At 42.2% G+C, this 19527-nt stretch overlaps 1 protein-coding gene across 4 annotated transcripts in view; it reads right to left on the bottom strand.

The window, feature by feature from the left end:
- The window catches only part of LOC126188244 (neural cell adhesion molecule 2), a 612074-nt gene that overhangs the window by 305211 nt on the left and 287336 nt on the right, over window positions 1-19527 (bottom strand). For all 4 annotated transcript variants that reach the window (XR_007537838.1, XR_007537839.1, XM_049929802.1 and 1 more), the window contains exon 5: window positions 7943-8094. Coding sequence is in view for 2 of the 4 variants with exons in the window: in XM_049929802.1 (XP_049785759.1) it covers window positions 7943-8094 (152 nt within the window). In the remaining 2 variants the exon portion in view is untranslated. The remainder of the gene's footprint in view (window positions 1-7942; window positions 8095-19527) is intronic.

Genomic DNA, 19527 nt, shown 5'->3' with positions numbered 1-19527 from the left:
CACAGTGGAAACTATCTGGTACGACAGAAGAACCAGAGAGATAGTGAAAGTGTAAAAGCAGATCCACGGTGGTTAATGTGATGAGCTTACAACATACAAGAACAAAAGCCAGATGCAATATAATGCTTTAAACAGATGGTAGTTTCTAGAAGAATGCTCAGATGATCATTTAAGATGGGATGTTGTTGTTGTGGTCTTCAGTGCAAAGACTGGTTTGGTGCTGCTCTAATGGCTCTGAGCACTATGGGACTCAACATCTGAGGTTATCAGTCCCCTAGAAATTAGAACTACTTATACCTAACTAACCTAAAGACATCACCCACATCCATGCCCGAGGCAGGATTCTAACCTGCGACCGTAGCGGTCGCGCGGTTCCACACTGAATCGCCTAGAAACGCTCGGCCACACCGGCCGGCCGATGCTGCTCTCCACGGTATTCTATCCTGTGCAAGCCTCTTCATCTCCGAGTAACTACTGAGACCTATATCCTCCTGAATCTACTTACTGTATTCACCTCTTTGCCTCCCTCTACAGTTTTTACCCCCATGATTCCCTCCAGGAATAAACTGGTGAAACTTTGATGCCCCAGAAAATGTCATACCAACCGATCCCTTCTACTCGTCAGGTTGTGCCACAAATTTCTCTTCTCCCCAATTCTGTTCCGTACCTTCTCACTTGTTACGTGATCTACCCATTTAACCTTGAGTATTCTTCTGTAGCACCACATTTTAAACGTTGTTATTCTCTTCTTTTAGAAACTGTTTATTGTCCAAGTTTGATTTTTTTACATGGTTACACTTCATGCAAATACTGCCAGAAAGGACTTCCCGATACTTAAATCTATATTCTATGTTAACGAATTTTTCGTTTTCAGAAATGCTTTTATTGCCAATTTCAGTCTACATTTTATATCCTCCCTACTTCGACCGTCATCAGTTACTTTGCTGCCCAAATAGCAAAACTCATCTACTACTATAAGTGTCCCGTTTCCTAATGTTATTATCTCAGCATCACCTGATTTAATTCGACTGCATTTCATTATTCTCGTTTTGCTTTTGTTGATCTTCGTCTATATCCTCTTTTTAAGATACTGTCCATTTCGTTCAACTGTTCTGCCAAGTCATTTCTTGGGTAAAACATATTCAATTATTCAAGGTTGAGACGAAATTTTTCATGTTAAAGAGACTGTGGTTGTAGTGATTTTTTTTGTTTTACTATGACATAAAGACGAACAACTGGGGAACACGAAGGAAATTTTGTAAACAGTAGGACTCTTCGTGGACGTACGGGCTGTCTCAAAGTCATCTCGAAAAATTTCTACGGGTGGTAGATCACGTCATGATGAATTACTTCTGTCAGAGACAAAACGTTCGCTGACGCTTCCCAGAGAACCTAGGCGTCCTTCAGCATTCGCCTGCCCTTGTACCACGAGATTTCACGTAACTAGCAAGGTCTACTAGGTAGGCCACATACTGCCAGCCCCAGTAAAATGACGGAGTGATTTTTAACAGGAAAACAATAAGAATGATGGTCTCTAAGCGGAGAAAGCTTAGCAGCGAGCTAGCATCTTCAGTTGTGCTCGGCCTACCGCCCTTCTCGCAGAGCAGCACTTTCCAAACAAACACGGCAGTGTGCCTACGCTCTGCCGCCTTTCTGGGGCATAGCTATTCTTAAAAGAAGCCTAGCGTCGTCGAAAAGCGACGGCAAATGTTTTATCTGTAACAAAAGTAGTGCCCCAAGACGTGGTCTATCACACCTAGACGTTTGTCACGAAGACTTTGTAACACTCTGTATATAAATGTTGTAAACAACAGCACTCGCGTGTGTATGTGTGTGTGTTTATTTTTTTATATGACCTGAAATAGCAGAGGAATTATTACCATCAAACAGTGAAGTTCACAGTTGTGAAGCTACAAGTAGCGTAGTTCTTTAATGCAGTTCGAGCAGAATAAAGTTCATAAATAACTAAATCTCTTTAAGTTGTTTGAAAGAAGAGGTATAAAAGACGCTAATATCCAAGAGTTTCTGTATCATTGAAAAATACATGCCTCATTCGCATTGACAATGAAATGTTTACAAATATGCGGTATTAGTCCGCAGCTCTTGGTCGTGTGGTCGCGTTCTCGCTTCCCGCGCCCGGGTTCCCGGGTTCGATTCCCGGCGGGGTCAGGGATTTTCTCTGCCTCGTGATGACTGGGTGTTGTGTGTTGTCCTTAGGTTAGTTAGGTTTAAGTAGTTCTAAGTTCTAGGAGACTGATGACCATAGATGTTAAGTCCCATAGTGCTCAGAGCCATTTGAACCATTTTTTTGCGTGTATTATTTTCCATACCTTTCATGTAAAGTCTATTTATGCTGCGTCTAATTCGATTCTTTGACTGTAGTTCAGCGTCCAGCTACGTGAATTCTCTACTCTGGAAGTGATTACATGAATCCAAGGATGAAAATTTAAGTTCGCCATTGAATTTACTCCCATTTAAAACACATGTACTTGCTTCCACACGCTCTCACTTCCATTCTGTATATGAGATAGATTACTTATATGACTATAAAAACTATAAAAGGATAAATAAATATTTAGTACCGTATTATATTCTACTGCGGGGAAAGTAAGATACCGAAGCGTTTGAGACGTTGTGTTGCAGAACATTGAACAGTTAGTGGGTTCATAAGAAATGAGGAGGTTCTATGCAGAGGTTACTGCCAGGGATAATTGGAGAGACTTTTTTAAAAAGAAAATGACTTGTTGGCAGAAGAAATACATGGAAAACATTAAACACTGACTGTAAGAAAGGACGGAATTATGAAACAAGTGTTACAGACATCGGGCAGTAGATTCAGTTGTGTACAAGGACGCTGAAGAGGACAAAACGTGTCAGGGAACACAGACAATGGTATTTTTACGTAAATAATTATGGACGCTGGTTGTAATTGCTACTCCCATTTGAGTGTACAGGGTGTTACAAAAAGGTACGGCCAAACCTTCAGGAAACGTTCCTCACACACAAATAAAGAAAAGATGTTATGTGGACATGTGTCCGGAAACGCTTAATTTCCATGTTAGAGCTCATTTTAGTTTCGTCAGTATGTACTGTACTTTCTCGATTCACCGCCAGTTGGCCCAATTGAGGGAAGGTTATGTTGACTTCGGTGCTTGTGTTGACATGCGACTCATTGTTCTACAGTACTAGCATCAAGCACATCAGTACGTAGCATCAACAGGTTAGTGTTCATATCGAACGTGGTTTTGCAGTCAGTGCAATGTTTACAAATGCGGAGTTCGCAGATGCTCATTTGATGTCAGGATTAGCACGGGGCAATAGCCGTGGCGCGGTACGTTTGTATCGAGACAGATTTCCAGAATGAAGGTGTCCCGACAGGAAGACGTTCGAAGCAATTGATCGGCGTCGTAGGGAGCACGGAAGATTCCAGCCTATGACTCGCGACTGGGGAAGACCTACAACGACGAGGACACCTGCAATGGACGAGGCAATTCTTCGTTCAGTTGACGATAACCCTAATGTCAGCGTCAGAGAAGTTGCTGCTGTACAAGGTAACGTTGACCACGTCACTGTATGGAGAGTGCTACTGGAGAACCAGTTGTTTCCGTACCATGTACAGCGTGTGCAGGCACTATCAGCTGCTGGTTGGCCTCCACGGGTACACTTCTGCGAATGGTTCATCCAACAATGTGTCAAACCTCATTTCAGTGTAAATGTTATCTTTACGGATGAGCCCACATGTGTGGGCTGACGAGAATCCGCACGCAATTGTGCAATCACGTTATCAACACAGATTTTCTGTGAACGTTCGGGCAGGCATTGTTGGTGATGTGTTGATTGGGCCCCATGTTCTTCCACCCACGCTCAATGCAGCACGTTAACATGATTTCATACGGGATACTCTACCTGTGCTGCTAGAACATGTGCCTTTACAAGTACGACACAACATGTGGTTCATGCACGATGGAGCTCCTGCACATTTCAGTCGAAGTGTTCGGACGCTTCTCAACAACAGATTCGGTGACCGATGGATTGGTAGAGGCGGACCAATTCCATGGCCTCCACGCTCTCCTGACCGCAACCCTCTTGACTTTCATTTATGGGGCCACTTGAAAGCTCTTGTCTACGCAAGCCCGGTACCAAATGTAGAGAGTCTTCGTGCTCGTATTGTGGACGGATGTGATACAATACGCCATTCTCCAGGGCTGCATCAGCGCATCATGAATTCCATGCGACGGAGGGTGAATGCATGTATCCTCGCTAACGGAGGACATTTTGAACATTTCCTGTAACAAAGTGTTTGAAGTCACGCTGGTACGTTCTGTTGCTGTGTGTTTCCATTCCATGATTAATGTGATTTGAAGAGATGTACTAAAATGAACTCTAACATGGAAAGTAAGCGTTTCCGGACACATGTCCACATAACATATTTTCTTTCTTTGTGTGTGAGGAATGTTTCCTGAAAGTTGGGCCATACCTTTTTGTAACACTCTGTGTACAGGGTGAATCAGGAGGAAAGTTATGTGTTTTAACGGGTGATAGCATTGCACTGACTCTGAACAAAAACCTTGATGTGGACATATGCCCTATTCCCAATGGTTTCCGAGATAAAACACATTTAATGTACATTTCTATTTATTTTCTGTAATATTCATTGTCATTGTTTACAACGTACCACATTAATATAGAGGAAATATAGAGGAAGTTGAGACGAACATTTGATACACGACGCTTGCGGTCCATCAAATCGGAAAACCACCTCAAACTGGCCTGCAAAAAGCACCTAAGCCACAGCGCACGCGCGTCGCGCGAGATTTGCTTTATTCCCGCGATCACTCCGCGCAAACTGTTAGTCCTGGACAAGAAATTAATAGGACATTTCCTTAGCAAATTTAATTTAGTTTAATTATGTACTGAGGCACATTTTCGTTGGAGTGTGTGGTTTTCGAGTTATTAAATGAAAACGCACAAAAGTGATATTAAACGTAATCTATCTCGTAAACCATTCGCAATAGGGCGTATGCCCATATGAAGTTTTCTGTTCAGAATCACTAATATTATCGCTTCTGAAAGCTTGTACCTGTCCTCCTGACTCACCCCGTATATTGGTGAAGGAGAGGAAATCATACCAGATGAAAATAAACCAGAAGAACAAAAACGAGCCCTCGAAATAAAATATAACAAAATGCTGACTTGCATTTAATAAACGTCTGCCTATCGAAGACAGAACACACCCGGGAACATAATATATACACCTGGCAGTAATAAACAGATACATGAAAACACCATAAGAACAACACATTACTGTGCCTAACACGATGTAAGAAAAACTTGGGCCGTCAAAACAATTTCCAGTCGTCTCGGAATGCATTCATAATGTCTTGTATCGTTTTAAAGGGAATCTTACATCATTACTCCTACAAAACAGTGGCAAGATCAGATAACGATGATGTGGGTGAACAGAAATTACGCACCCTTCTGTCCAAAGTAGGTCACTAAGGCTCAAAAATATTGAAATCTATTGACTGCATTGGTAAGAGGAGATTTTACAGTTTACCCTCGTGCTCAAAAAGCGGAGACCCTGTCGTCTTGGAACACAGACCCTCTTTGGGCCAGAAACGTGGTGCCATGAAATGGATCTGATCAACCAAAATTTTCATACAATCCTTGCCAGTAATGCGACAATGCAGAGTAACTATGAGGCACATGGAATCACAATATGGCTGTCCAAATCATCTTTGAACCCCCCCACGCCCGGGTTCCCGGGTTCGATTCCCGGCGGGGTCAGGGATTTTCTCTGCCTCGTGATGGCTGGGTGTTGTGTGCTGTCCTTAGGTTAGTTAGGTTTAAGTAGTTCTAAGTTCTAGGGGACTGATGACCATAGATGTTAAGTCCCATAGTGCTCAGAGCCATTTTTGAACCCCCGACATGTTTGGGACTCGTCTGTAAGTTATGAAACAACGATCATCTGACTAAACGGCTTTCTCCCGTTGCTCCATAGTCCAGGTTTTGTGGCATTTGTTTCAGTAATCGGTGCTTTTCTAATTCCAGCTCGCCCTGTAATTCATCGCTTATGGAACACCTTTTGTGTTGTTTTGGTGGTGATAGGGTTCGCGTGTACGACAGTTTTGCTGCTGCTGTCCTCTTACTTTTCGTCGCGATCCTCTACAATGACCGTCTGCCACGACCACTTAACCCATAATTTCGCCCGCGTTGTGACTTAGAGTATGCGGTATAAACCATCAATACATCGTTTCTTGGAACACCGAACACTGCGGCTACCTTGGGTATGGAATCACCCACCACACGAGCACCAAAATCTTTCGCACATTCGAATGCATACAGCTCCGACATTTTGCATTCTCAGCTACGTAGAACACTGTTCTGACCGCGACTGAGACTTACAAACTTATTGAGAACGCTGCACAGGTGCCATTCGTGGTCAAATACAACAGCGCAAGCAGCAGGTTTGGCTAGCATCGGCGTTTACGTTGAAGCATACAGTTCTCATGGTATTTCCATAATTTTGTCCCCTGCACAATTACACTTTGAATTCATCTTCCATAGGTCTGAGGAAACTAATGTCAATCTGTTGGCATGTGTAGACTATTATTGAGACTCTTATTGCTTACGTTGTAAGAGGCTATTGACACACATCAAAAAAATATTTGCATCATCCCAGAACTCCTGAAGATAGACGTTGACTGTGGATATTGTATCACAGACACAGTCCCTTTGACTGTTCAGAGATGTCGCTAAACCCGCCCAAAGATGTAAACAACCATGCATGAGCAGCGCCTATTAGAAGGGGGGATCCGACAGCCGATCAGTTCCAGTCATTCCAGTTGGAAGGAGGTACACGGCTCATGTCTGTAGTTCAACCATGCCTAGACGGTCAATACCGCAGTTCGATCGCGCCCACATTGTTTCTTTGTGCCAGGAAGAGCTCTCAACAAGGGAAGTGTCAAGGCTTCTAAGAGTGAACCAAAGCGATGTGTTCGGACATGGAGGAGATACAGAGAGACAGGAACTGTCGATGACGTGCCTCGCTCAGGCCGCCCAAGGGCTATACTGCAGTGGATGACCGCTGCCTGGGGATTATGGCTCGGAGGAACCCTGACAGCAACGCCACCATGTTGAATAATGCTATTCGTGCAGACACAGGGCTCGTGTGCGCAATAGGCTGCATGGTGCGCAACTTCACTCCCTAAGTCCATAGCGAGGTCCATCTTTGCAACCACGACACCATGCAGCGCGGTACAGATGGGACCAACAACATGCCGAATGGACCGCTCAGGATTGGCATGACATTCTCTTCACCAATGAGCGCCGCATATGCCTTCAACCAGACAATCGTCAGAGACGTCTTTGAAGGCAACCCGGTCAGGCTGAACGCCTTAGACACACTGGCCAGCGAGTGCAGCAAGTTGGAAGTTCCCTGCTGTTTTGGGGTGGAATTACGTGGGTCCGACGAACGCCGCTGGTGGACATGGAAGACGTCATCATGGCTTTACGATCTCTGAATGTCATCCTCCGATCGACAGTGCAACGATATCGGCAGCATATAGGCGAGGCATTCGTCTTCATGGACGACAATTCACGTCCCAATGGTGCACATCTTGTGAATGCCTTCCTTCAGGATAACGACATCTTTCGACTAGAGTGGTCAACATGTTCTCCAGTTATGACCTCTGAAGGTCTTGGTGTATGGTGGTACAACATGCAGTGTGTGGTTTTCATGAGCAATAAAAAGGACGGAAATGATGTTTATGTTGATCTCTATTCCAATTTTCTGTACAGGTTCCGAAACACTCGGAACCGAGGTGATGCAAAACTTTTTCTGATGTGTGCAATACTGGTGCAAATGTGCTGTCTACGAGTATGTACAACATAAACTGAGTAACAGGCCTGAGTGAGTCAGCATCAGAAGCGGTGTACTTACGTTCTTATTGTGTCGCTTGATCTGGCGGCTACCCTTCCACCAGGTTATGATGGCCTCAGGTCGCGACCCTGAAGACTTGCATTCGACCTCGTACCTACGGTCAGCAGACACAGCTTTCTCCCTCGTCAGTATGTTCACCGAAACTGGCTTAACTGAAACAGACATGAAAAGATTCCTATGTTAGCATGGTACATACATGAACTATGAGTACACGCTTAGAATGAATTTCTGGAATAACGCCGGACGGAAGTTGCGAGACACTTGGCTCTATTGGTAAGTATCCTTTGGTACACCAAACAACTTTTTATGGTCTTCTAATTTGCTATACTATTTTGAATGCCGTCTTCCGTTAATATCTGGGGTGACAAAAGGGAGACGATTTTAATGAGCGTCTGAACAGTTGACCTAAAAAGAAAATGTTAAAGATAGAGGTGCAATATATGCAGTGACTGACTGTCATACTTTTGATTGAGAGTGATATTCCGGATACTGATTACCGTTAATCTTTGAAAATTCAGTTCACTTGCAGGGCTATTTAGTCAAAAATAAGCTTATACTTTTTTTTCTATTTTAGCTGGTATGCCATTCTTCTGATAAAATGATATTATAGGTTGAACCGCGAAAAATGTGTCTCTTGGTCGATAACAATAATTTCGTACTTTTAAAAATAAAATTGTTAATGGTGAGGACTCTTCGCAAGTAGTGTACTTTTGCTTTTTTCGAAGGTTTCTTATTATCTTGTAGTACATTATTTGAGATTCAGGTCGTTTTTATTTACTATTTACTTCGAAACTCTGAAGTACGAGGAACTAAAGACAAATAATAAATTCTATGACGCCGGAAAGAAATAGACTAGTGCATTCGCCAGCAATATGATACAAGGATTGTATTAATTCACATTATATTTCTGTAAATGTAACGTCAAGCAGTAATGAAGCACGGAAACCAAAAGATAACTTGCAAAGTCGATAGAGACGCGTCTACGCCGTAAACGAACTTATTACTGACCAATGAGTGAGGAAAGGGAATTGTACGAAATCCACTGAATCATTTCACGAAAATCCAAAAAATATTGAAGAACCTATCTCAAATAATGAGAAATTCATCTTCCCCTTAAGGCTTCAAGCTTTGAAGGCTGCTATTGGACAAATATAAATACAGTATATTGGAAAAAGAAAACTAATTTCTTGTAATAAGTAACCAATGTACCTCAAAAATAGTGTTTGTAACATTGTTTAGGTATCATTTATTGCGAGATAACACTTTAATACTTTTAGAAAGTGACAGAATCTAGTTTTACCGTAACTATTCGATCATTACGTTCTTCAGCTTCCAAACGCAGAAGGACCAGTCCTGTCACTAAGAATGCACTGAGATTTAGTAATTACATGAATTGTGGTGGGCAAATGTAACTACTGTAACAAAAGAGAGAATGCTTCATCTCCTTCCAGATTCTAATTAGTTAGTTTGCCAATGGCTGTTTTTTTTTTTTGTAGCTTATTACGCTCTACAGAGGACGTTAAAGCATGTGAAAGAACCACAGAGAATTTTTTTTTAGTTGGTCAGCCACCACTGACAAAGTCAAGTCTTGTGTTTACATGGAATTAAATACTTTTTGTGCTCACGAATTTCTTTCATGGCTCAAGAGAACTGATTCAACTTCGATCCAATAACAAGGAAACTTTGTCTTTGAATGGAGAAGAATTATAAGGAGTCCTTCTACCGTTATTAATACCGCGCCTTCAGCTCCCGGCTACGTCCTTTCTCGCTCAGGGCCAGATATTCTTTTCCCTTCTTTTAAATCCAGATACGAGGTGGCATGCTGCTGTTGCTTTAATCAATAGCGGAGAAAAATCTCTTTTGTCTTAAAATTCGGCGCACGTATGTTTCCAAAACACAAAAGACAATATTTCCTTTTCTATTAGACCGTCTGCATGTTATTAACTGTTATCAAATATGGTATAAGAATGTTCTCATTGCGAAAGCAACCTTACACAGATCTTGATGTGCCTTTATCCATGTAGTCACTCCTGGTTGTTAGATGTGTTTAAATGGTTAATCATCTTCTGTTCAGATTACTTAATTTTGTTTTTGTTCCTCATAAGACGACAATATTTTATTTAAAACTTCTGATTAATAAACTCCTATGTACTGCTAGTTTTGAACAATAAATTAATTGATATGTATAGAGAAGTGTGTAAAATAACTAATGCTGAGGACTATAATAGGAGCGCTCATTTTAAATGTGCTGCGTGTCAGAAGGGTGACGGTAGTCCAGCAGAAGGACAGAGCATAAGCACGGCTCCTGAATGAGATACAATGAATATGTGGTGAATTTACCTGCCACCGAGATAAGACACATACGTAAGCACGCACGGCAAGAAAGGGATGTCATGTAGAGAGTGCTCACAGGAAAACAACATCCTGTGTAAAAATCATGAAAATATACATTTGAATACTTGAAGTATACTTGTCTATATAATAACCTGTAAATAGTATGCTTTAGTACACTAAATACACCTATGGTAAGCTAACATACACCCAAAAGCGACAAACGTCAGGAAACCGCAGCATGTAAGCAACGTTGACAGGATATGCCAGCTGCTAGTAAAGCCGACCGACAGGCTACAACAGGGAGACCGACAAGCTCACACACTGATGCACAAACAAATCGCCAACATTACCCTACACTGTGTGTCTGATAAATGACCTGTCGGACACAAAACGATGATGAACCTAACTGTTCTTACAGGTATGCTGACGCTGACAGAGAAATCAACACCGGTACCCAGCGGCAGCCGCCGAGTAACAGCACCACAACGTCTAAGGTATCAACCTCCATATACCCACTACTAATGAAGCCTACCGTTGCATGACCTGTCCCAGGCAGCAAGAAAACCGCTACTGCTCTTACAACCCGACTCAACCATCGCAGCGGTTTTAATCCCTTGGCTCTCACCTTGGCATTTTTTCCCCTCTGCCCTTCCTACCACTACCCTTTGTTCGACTTTCGACCCAACCTATCTCCAGATGAGCGCGTATTAACGGTTACTCTTAACCAGACGTACGCAAACATCGCAGTACCCACATCCTGCGAGACCTTGCAGAGATGGCAGTAGACCTCTTGTGTTGGCCATCATGCCCGTGTGGGCATGGAGGGGCTCCACCTCTACACTAAACAGTTTTAATATCGCAAGCAACAAACAATTTTACAACCAGACAAATTAAGGCAAAAAACGCAGTTCGCCTCAGAAGCACGTATTTTGAAATCAGCACAGTGTAGATACATTCATTACGTTAACAGGTGAAAGTTAATGGAAATTCGTGCATCAAGAAAAAGAGCCATGTGCGAAACATACAACTTCCACCATCTTACGATAGATCTTATCGAGAACCCGACAAAATTCCGGTCCACGATGAGGCCGAAGGCTTCTATTCAGTCACTCGCTGGGGCTAATCTGGTGCGACAACATAAGTCAGCAAAAGAAAGTTTTAAATTTCGCGTTTAATAATCATTCTCAGAGGAGGATCGTACAGACATACCATCGCGTGACCGTCGCACAGATGGTGATGGGCATCCCTGGCGTTGAGAAGCAGCTGAGAGAGTTGGCAACAAATAAGTCACCAGGTCCGGATGTAATCTCAGTTCGGGTTTACAAAAAGTGCACTATGGCAATGGCTCCTTTTTCGTGAACCTCTGCCCCGGCGCAAGGCCTCAAGCGCAAGTGACCCCTGTGTATAGGAAGAGGCAAATGTATGGACCCACGTAATAGGAAGTCGCTGTTCTTAACATCGATTTGCTGCAGAAATCATGAGCATGCTCTAAAATCCAATACATTAAGTTTCCTTTGGACAAAAAAGCTTCTGTTCATAAATCAGCACGGATTTACAAGGAATCGCTCGTGGGAAACTAAGCTTGCGTTTTCCGCACATCTGGATGAAATGCATCAGGCAGATTCCATATTCCTAAATTTCCGGAAAGCGTTTGACAGGCCAGCTGCAGACTGTCGGCGAAGGTCCGAGGACAGATATGTGAGCGGCTCGAAGACTTCTTAAGTAATAAAACCCACACGTTGTCTTTGACGGAGAGTGTTCATCGGAAACAAGGGTACCGTCAAGAATGCTCCACAAAAGTTTTAAGGAAACACTCTTGTTCTCTATATACATAGACAATCTGACGTATTGGGTGAGCATCAATGTGTGACTATTTGCTGATGACTCTGTAGTGTCGTAATCGAGTAACTGTAGGAGGACACAAAATCAAAAAAATGGTTCAAATGGCTCTGAGCGCTATGGGACTCAACATCTTAGGTCATAAGTCCCCTAGAACTTAGAACTACTTAAACCCAACTAACCTAAGGACATCACACACACCCATGCCCGAGGCAGGATTCGAACCTGCGACCGTAGCAGTCCCGCGGTTCCGGACTGCAGCGCCAGAACCGCTAGACCACCGCGGCCGGCGACACAAAATCACTTGGACAGAAATTTTATTAGGTGTGATGAATGTTGGCTTGCTCTAAATGTGGAAAAAATTTGCAGATGTCTAGGAGAAATAATCTTATAACGTTCCAATACAGGATTAGAGGTGTGCTCCTTGATGGAGTCACATCGGTTGAATACCTAGGCGTAAAGTTGCACAGCGATATGAAACGGGACGAGCATGTAATCGCGGCAGAAAAGATGGCGAATAATCGACTTCGGTTTATTGGGATAATTATAGGAATGTGAGGTAATCTATGAAAGAGGTCGCGCATAGTCCACTAGTGCGACATATTTTTAAGCACTGCTCGAGTGTTCGGGATCCCCGCCAGACTGTATAAAAGGAAGAGTTCGAAGCAAGTCAGAGGCGCGCTGCCATATTTGTTAGCGGTAGCTCCCAGCATCATTAATTACTGAAACGCTCTGTGATCTCAAACGGGAATCCCTAGGAGTAAGACAAGGTTCTGTTGAAGAAAATGGAAAGAACAGGCATTTGCTGCTGACTGCAAAACGTTTGCACTGGCGCCAAAGTACATTTCACGAAAGGACCGCAAGGACAAGATAGGATAAATTACGTCCCGAACGGAGGCACATAGACAATTGTTTTTTCCGTAGCTCTATTACCGAGTGGAACAGGAAATAGAATGGCTAGTAGTGATATAAGATACAGTGTCTCACGCACAATGTGGAATCTTGCAGACTATGTATATACATAGGTCGTAGCGATTTTATAGTTTTTGTTTTGTTTTTTGTTGTTTTATAGTCTTTGATAGTAAATCTAAATTCATTTCAATCAGCCAATAACAAAGGTTTTTCCCAGTGAGTATAATCCACGGTCAGAGGGCACTAGATCTAAGGTCGTCAATAGGTGATTCGGAATAACCGGCCTCTTTTATTGTAAGTGATAAACACGCTGTATGAGCGCACTTTACCTAACCGTTTCGAAAGCATTCCAGTAGTAAGACCTGTTCTCACAAGACATTCGCTAGAGAAAGCGAACAAGATACTCACTTTCATAGCTTGCATAGAAGTTACAAAGTGGTCTTTAAAAAAAAAAATGTAGCTCCAGTGAACGTGTGAACATTTGGGCTGCATTAAATGGAAATACTCTTCAAGATCTTTAAGTGAAACAGCTACCATCAGTTCTTGTATACTTCACTTACGGAAGCGCTGAACAGATTATCTTTTGCTGTGGACAGAAACATCCGTTTCGTTTAATGAGATTCGGAATACACTGCTACTTTTTTTTTAAGAGGAAGACACCATTTAACACATGCAATGCTGGTGAGACCAGTGTCTGAACCAATGCAACATCTCGCTCCTTGATGGAGATTGGTGTGCGGAGGACACATCTCCTCTGAATTATCGAGCAGTAACACCATACCACGAGAAAGAAAACCGGTCGATCAGAAATAGTTAATACCGATGCTAGTACCTCATTAACAGTTTGAACTTGATAGTATCAAGTATTTTCTTCATTAATATCAAATTGGTCTTGTATTTAAGAACGAACAGAAAGAAAACTTAATATTTCAGAAAATTTTATATCTGCTTCGTTAACAATACTTCTTGCGAAACGCTAGAAATTAATAATCTGACTATGAGAAGAAAACTACCGCCTTGGCACAATATCAATAAAAACAAATTTTTACACAACCATGTTAAAACAAAAATATAAATTTACAATTTTTTCTCTTTAAAATGTAAGTAGTACAACTCGACATTGAATCAAAAAGTAAGTTTTAATAATATAATCCTATTAAAACGCGTTGATCTGGCGTGTAAAACTGCCTTACTTTCGTTTTATCAATAAGTCACTTGTATCAATATATTTCAACCGCATCTCTCTCTCATCGTCGCCTATCCCTGAATATCCCCCCCCCCCCCCCTCTATCTCTCTCTATCTCTCTCTCTCTCTCTCTCTCTCTCTCTCTCTCTCTCTCTCTATCTCTCTCCCTCTCCCTCTCTCTCTTGTTGTAACGCCACAATCTGTTTTGTAACGCACACACAGATTGCTAGGAAGGGGCGAAAGCGTCTTAGAGACAAAAATATTCTGGTCGATTAATAGTAATTGGCCAACGGCCTTGCCGCAATGGTAATACTGGTTCCCGTCAGATCACCGAAGTTAAGCGCTGTCGGGCTGGGCTAGCGCTTGCATGGGTGACCATCCGGTCTGCCGAGTGATGTTGGCAAGGCGGTTACACTCAGCCCTTGTGAGGCAAATTGAGGAGCTACTTGACTGAGAAGTGGCGGCTCCGGTCTCGTAAACTGACATACGGTTGTGAGAGCGGTGTGCTGACCACATGCCCCTCCATATCCGCATCCAGTGACGCCTCTAGGCTGAGGATGACACGGCGGATGGTCAGTACTCTTGGGCCTTGCTGACCTGTCCGGACGGAGTTTAGTTTTTAGTTTTACAAATAGTAATTTGGCATATTTGGCATTATGCTCCTGTAACTTTACTCCACAAGTCACCGTGTGTGGGGAAGTGTGACTCATGCGTGCGTTGGATACAACGTAAGGAGAAATACAGTTCTAAATGGTGATGAGATGAATGCAAGCGTTGAATACAATACTATAAAAAAATGAGAAATACATTTCAAAATGTAAAACAGAAGCGAGGAGCCTATAACTGAATGATTAATATGGGTTCTGATTTCCTTTGAAAGTCCTCCTTAGAATACAGAATAAGTTTAGCCAGCATCAACTTCCTGGGAGCTGTAGTCTAAACGCCGGCCGCGGTGGTCTAGCGGTTCAGGCGCTGCAGTCCGGAAGTGCGGGACTGCTACGGTCGCAGGTTCGAATCCTGCCTCGTGCATGGGTGTGTGTGACGTCCTTAGGTTAGTTAGGTTTAAGTAGTTCTAAGTTCTAGGGGACTTATGACCTAAGATGTTGAGTCCCATAGTGCTCAGAGCCATTTGAACCATTTTCTTGTAGTCTAAACTAAACGTGAAACACTGTCCACTGTTCAACTCATCTTCCAAGTATTTTCCTGTATCTGAGAGAAATACTATGTCACTACGTCATCGGCAAACCTCAAAGCTTTCATTTCTTCTCCCTGAACTTTTCTTCTTCTTCTTCTCCTTCTTCTTCTTCCATTTCAACGAAACCAAAGGAATTTAACAAAACTCTTCATTGGTCTTCCCATAACCCGTCTCACGATTTGGTTAGTGTAATCCTTGCCGTGGCACGCGTACAGGTGGCCACCTTTTGATGTCATCCAGTTTCTAACTGTTTAACCAAGAAGAGACCTCAGAAACCTCATCTCAGCTGCTTCAGTTCTTTGTTCTTCTCTTTCTCTTAGCTCTCTACGCTCATAGTTCTGCCAAGATTCCTCCTTATACAACCATTCATAGCTCTATATGTCTTAATATATTGAACCACATCTGCATTAGTTCTGTTTATTGATCTCTGTCCCGAGATATGTAAATGAATTTATCTGTTCTGCATCTTATTGTTTACCTTTATTTTTGCTCTTCTCGCGTGTTTTCCTTCCATTGGCTTTATTTTTGTTTTATTTGCAGGTACAACCATTCGAAGAATCTGTAAAACTTTGTTCAGTTGGAACTACAGTGTACCCATACATTTGTTGTATTCCGTTAAATAACTGTACGATAACACTATAACAAATACAAATCAGGAGTTAGTGACTGTAAACCAAGGACTGAAACAAGGGTGTGGTTTCTCACCTATCCTTTATCATATACATACAGAGGGGTCCAAAAAATGTAATCACCGAACTTTTTTTTAACGATCTGGAAAGGAGTACACTGGGGCACACTTGTGTATGCGCACCAGAATAAGATAAGAATATTAGTAAATTAAAATGAAACTAGTATACTATAAACGATGAATGTCTCTGATAGGCTCGATAATGCGGATCGCTGACTGTGTGCGACCGCAGAGCAAAGATATTGTACTGCTAGTGTTGGAGTAAGACAACGCTTGGCGCACAGTAGTAGGTAGCTGTCTGTGAGGGAAAGACGACGGAGTAGGCAGTTTCTGTGGTGTGCTGTGTGAGGCCACCAAGAGTTAGATTAATTTAGGTACATTAATATTGTTGAACATGAGAGCAGAAGTCTCCAGGCAAATAAGGTAAAAATATTAAAAAATTATGATTTCTGTTTTTGCGAGCGCGTATTATAGATGAGTTGGCTGGCAATTTATAACTGTTGAACAACCCCAGAATTTACGTAAAATGTTTTGAGGAAAAGACTAGTTAAATATTTCATTCCTGTAGTGCTTTTAAGATCTGTTAACAGAGGTATATGTAACTTGATGGTTTGCATTTATGTTGGGTTAATGAAGTTAGATAATACTGTCTGACTAAATCCCATTGTTTGTGAATCAATTGTGAGGAATGTAACCTCAATTGACAGATGTTTTTGGAAAACCAAAATTAAATTGCAATCTAACTTTGCTAAAAAAAAACTGAGTGTTAGTATTCACCATAATCAGTACCGCATCCCAGCCCAGGTCATAAATTTTTCAAAGAAGTTGGATTTTCTTAAATGTTCTCGATTATCAGCCAAATGAATTTCATGTGCATTTCAAGTATTTTGGCCGACATTGCACACTGCTGAGCCTATAGTTTGCATTTACATTTTCTTATGAGAGACCAGAATATATCGTGTTCCACCGTTTCTGCTCTAGAGGTAAGACAATTTATTTTATTTGTTATGCGAACAGGGCCTTAGGATTCAGTGCTTCAGGGGCTGAATGTATTCTGCAGTGACTGTATTTCTTTATGGGCATTGGGAGTTGCATTGCCCAATCGATTCGTAAAGTTTTGCTAGCAATAAGACAGAGTAAGCGCACCACTTGCATTTACAACACGTAACAAGACAACTTGAATTCTGTATCCATTCCACAGTTAAGACTTCATTCAACGTAATTGTAAAGTTTATTGTTTCATTTTTATAAAGAACGTTACAATTTCCAACACCATATTCCGAAACCGTTTTGAAATTTTCAGTACAACATAGCCCAAAAATTTAAGCATTAACAGTGGATGTGACTTTTCGTAACAAATGTCTATATGTATTTTCAAGTTCAGGATCTTGTAAATATTTTTGTGGTAGTCGTAAGGTACTCCTCCTGTCTATGTACACATTACGGAAGATGCGTTGGAATTGCTGATGTTGTGCTGAGAGATACTTTTAAGTTCAGGACCTATTTAAAAAGGAAGTTAATAAAATAACAACAATTAAAGAAATTTATATTTTTCAAAAAAAATTGTGATAGGCTTAACGTACTAGCTCCCCTCCCTGGTAGCATGCAGTGTGCAAATGTGTAGCTAATGCTAGGTTTAAAATGGATACACCACTACAATTTGAGTATTCTCTTTTATCTCGTTTCTTGTCTATACTCATAATTCTTGCTAGTTTCAGTTCTTCAAGAATTTTTCCCAAGCACCAAATTTCATTCAGAAACTGTACAAACGACTTTTGCAGTTTAGTGATTGTGTCATTTATTTTCCTAATATCACTTTAGTTTATTTCTTCTTCCTCTATGGATACGTTCAACAACACAAGTATTACTGTTACTTCATCTCACCTCTTCCAGATGCGATTGCTGTAACTGCAGAGGGGTATCTGGACAAACTGCAAATAACGTTTCCCTCCATTCAGAAATCCAAAGAATGTATTCCAGTCAACACCGTGAAAGGCTGTTTCTAAATCTAGATTCTAAGACCTTTGAGGTAGAGAATAACGACATGATAAATTTCAGAAATAGGGCAGGTTGGTGGGAGTTGGGAACCTACAACACATTACACAACATCCTCTTCTCAGCTTTTGTAGTGATAAATGAAGCGTTACGCTCGCAGCTGATGAAGGTAATGGAAAATATATGCTCCCAGTACTCACTGCGGTGCATCCGGTCCCACAAGGTAGCGGCGAACCTGGCACGCGATACGACAGAAGGACAACCCTCCCCAACATCTCCCCAATTTGCAGCACTTCCGCGATCTACGCAGAATTGCAAGCCCTTATTTGCACGCTAACCAGCGGGGTAATTTAGAGAGACAAATGCTTGCGACACTTGCATCCGGTCTCACAATGTGTTATGGCCCGCGCGGGCAGTTGCTCTTCTCTGTCTCTATATCTTCCTCTAGAGTTGTGTTTGAGAGAGAGAGAGAGAGAGAGAAAGAGAGAGAGGGGGGGGGGAGAGAGAAGGGGGGTGGGAGGGAGAGACGTGTTCGGAGAGAGCAGCAGACAGATGTGGCAAACACTGAAAGGTACATGCGCAGACGGTGCAGGAGCAGAGAACACAGCGGCGGAGAGCAAAGTTCTGCTTCTCACGACGGCGGCTTCGGTTAAGACACGCAATATCCGGAGTTACACATTACTTAGCTCGCCTCGTTATTTGCCTTCGCGATTTAGTACAGCGAGCATACAACTCGCCAGACACGGAGCGGTGTAGCCCTAGGCGTTCCACTTTGTGGCGAGCCAGTAAGACTTCCATCCTGCCGTTCATTCCTCCCCTTTACCGTCTTACCATCTCAGAAGAGAGAACATCCTTTCTACAAATGAAGCTCATTAAGAGAAATCTTTAAAAAGTACCACTCGTTTTTATTTTCTCTGCGTTCGAACGTCAAGTTCTACAATAAACACTCGTCACAAGCGTAAGCTACAGAACCAATGCTTTCTCTACTTGACCTGTTGTTGATGCCACATATTTACCACAATAAACACGAGGAGCTGTGTGGGTGACGACGTATTTCCCTCATTTTGTGCCATGAGAGAATGATGTTTAAGTGAAACTGCGCTGGCAATGCAGCAAACAATTTCATGTACAGTGATATAAATTGCCACGTCACTACTGCACTAACGTTCCAATGAGTTTCTAGTAAATACATTGTAATCACTGAAACGCATGTGAAAGCTGAATGTTATCTTAGGCTGGATGATCACCAGTCTTCTGACAAGTCTGAAGCGACCCTCCGCGAATTCCTCTTCAGGGTCAACCTCTTTATTTCAGAGTAACACTTGCACCTTACGTCTTCTATTAATTGCTGTGTGTATTCCACTGTCTGTCTTTTCCTCTACCTCTAACACCATGGACGTTAATCCCTGATGCCCTATCACGTGTCCTACCATCCT

This window comes from Schistocerca cancellata, chromosome 5, assembly GCF_023864275.1.
Source record: "Schistocerca cancellata isolate TAMUIC-IGC-003103 chromosome 5, iqSchCanc2.1, whole genome shotgun sequence".
Taxonomy (NCBI): domain Eukaryota; kingdom Metazoa; phylum Arthropoda; class Insecta; order Orthoptera; family Acrididae; genus Schistocerca; species Schistocerca cancellata.
The sequence above is the reverse complement of the archived record's forward strand: the minus strand, read 5'-3'. Positions and strand labels throughout refer to the sequence as shown.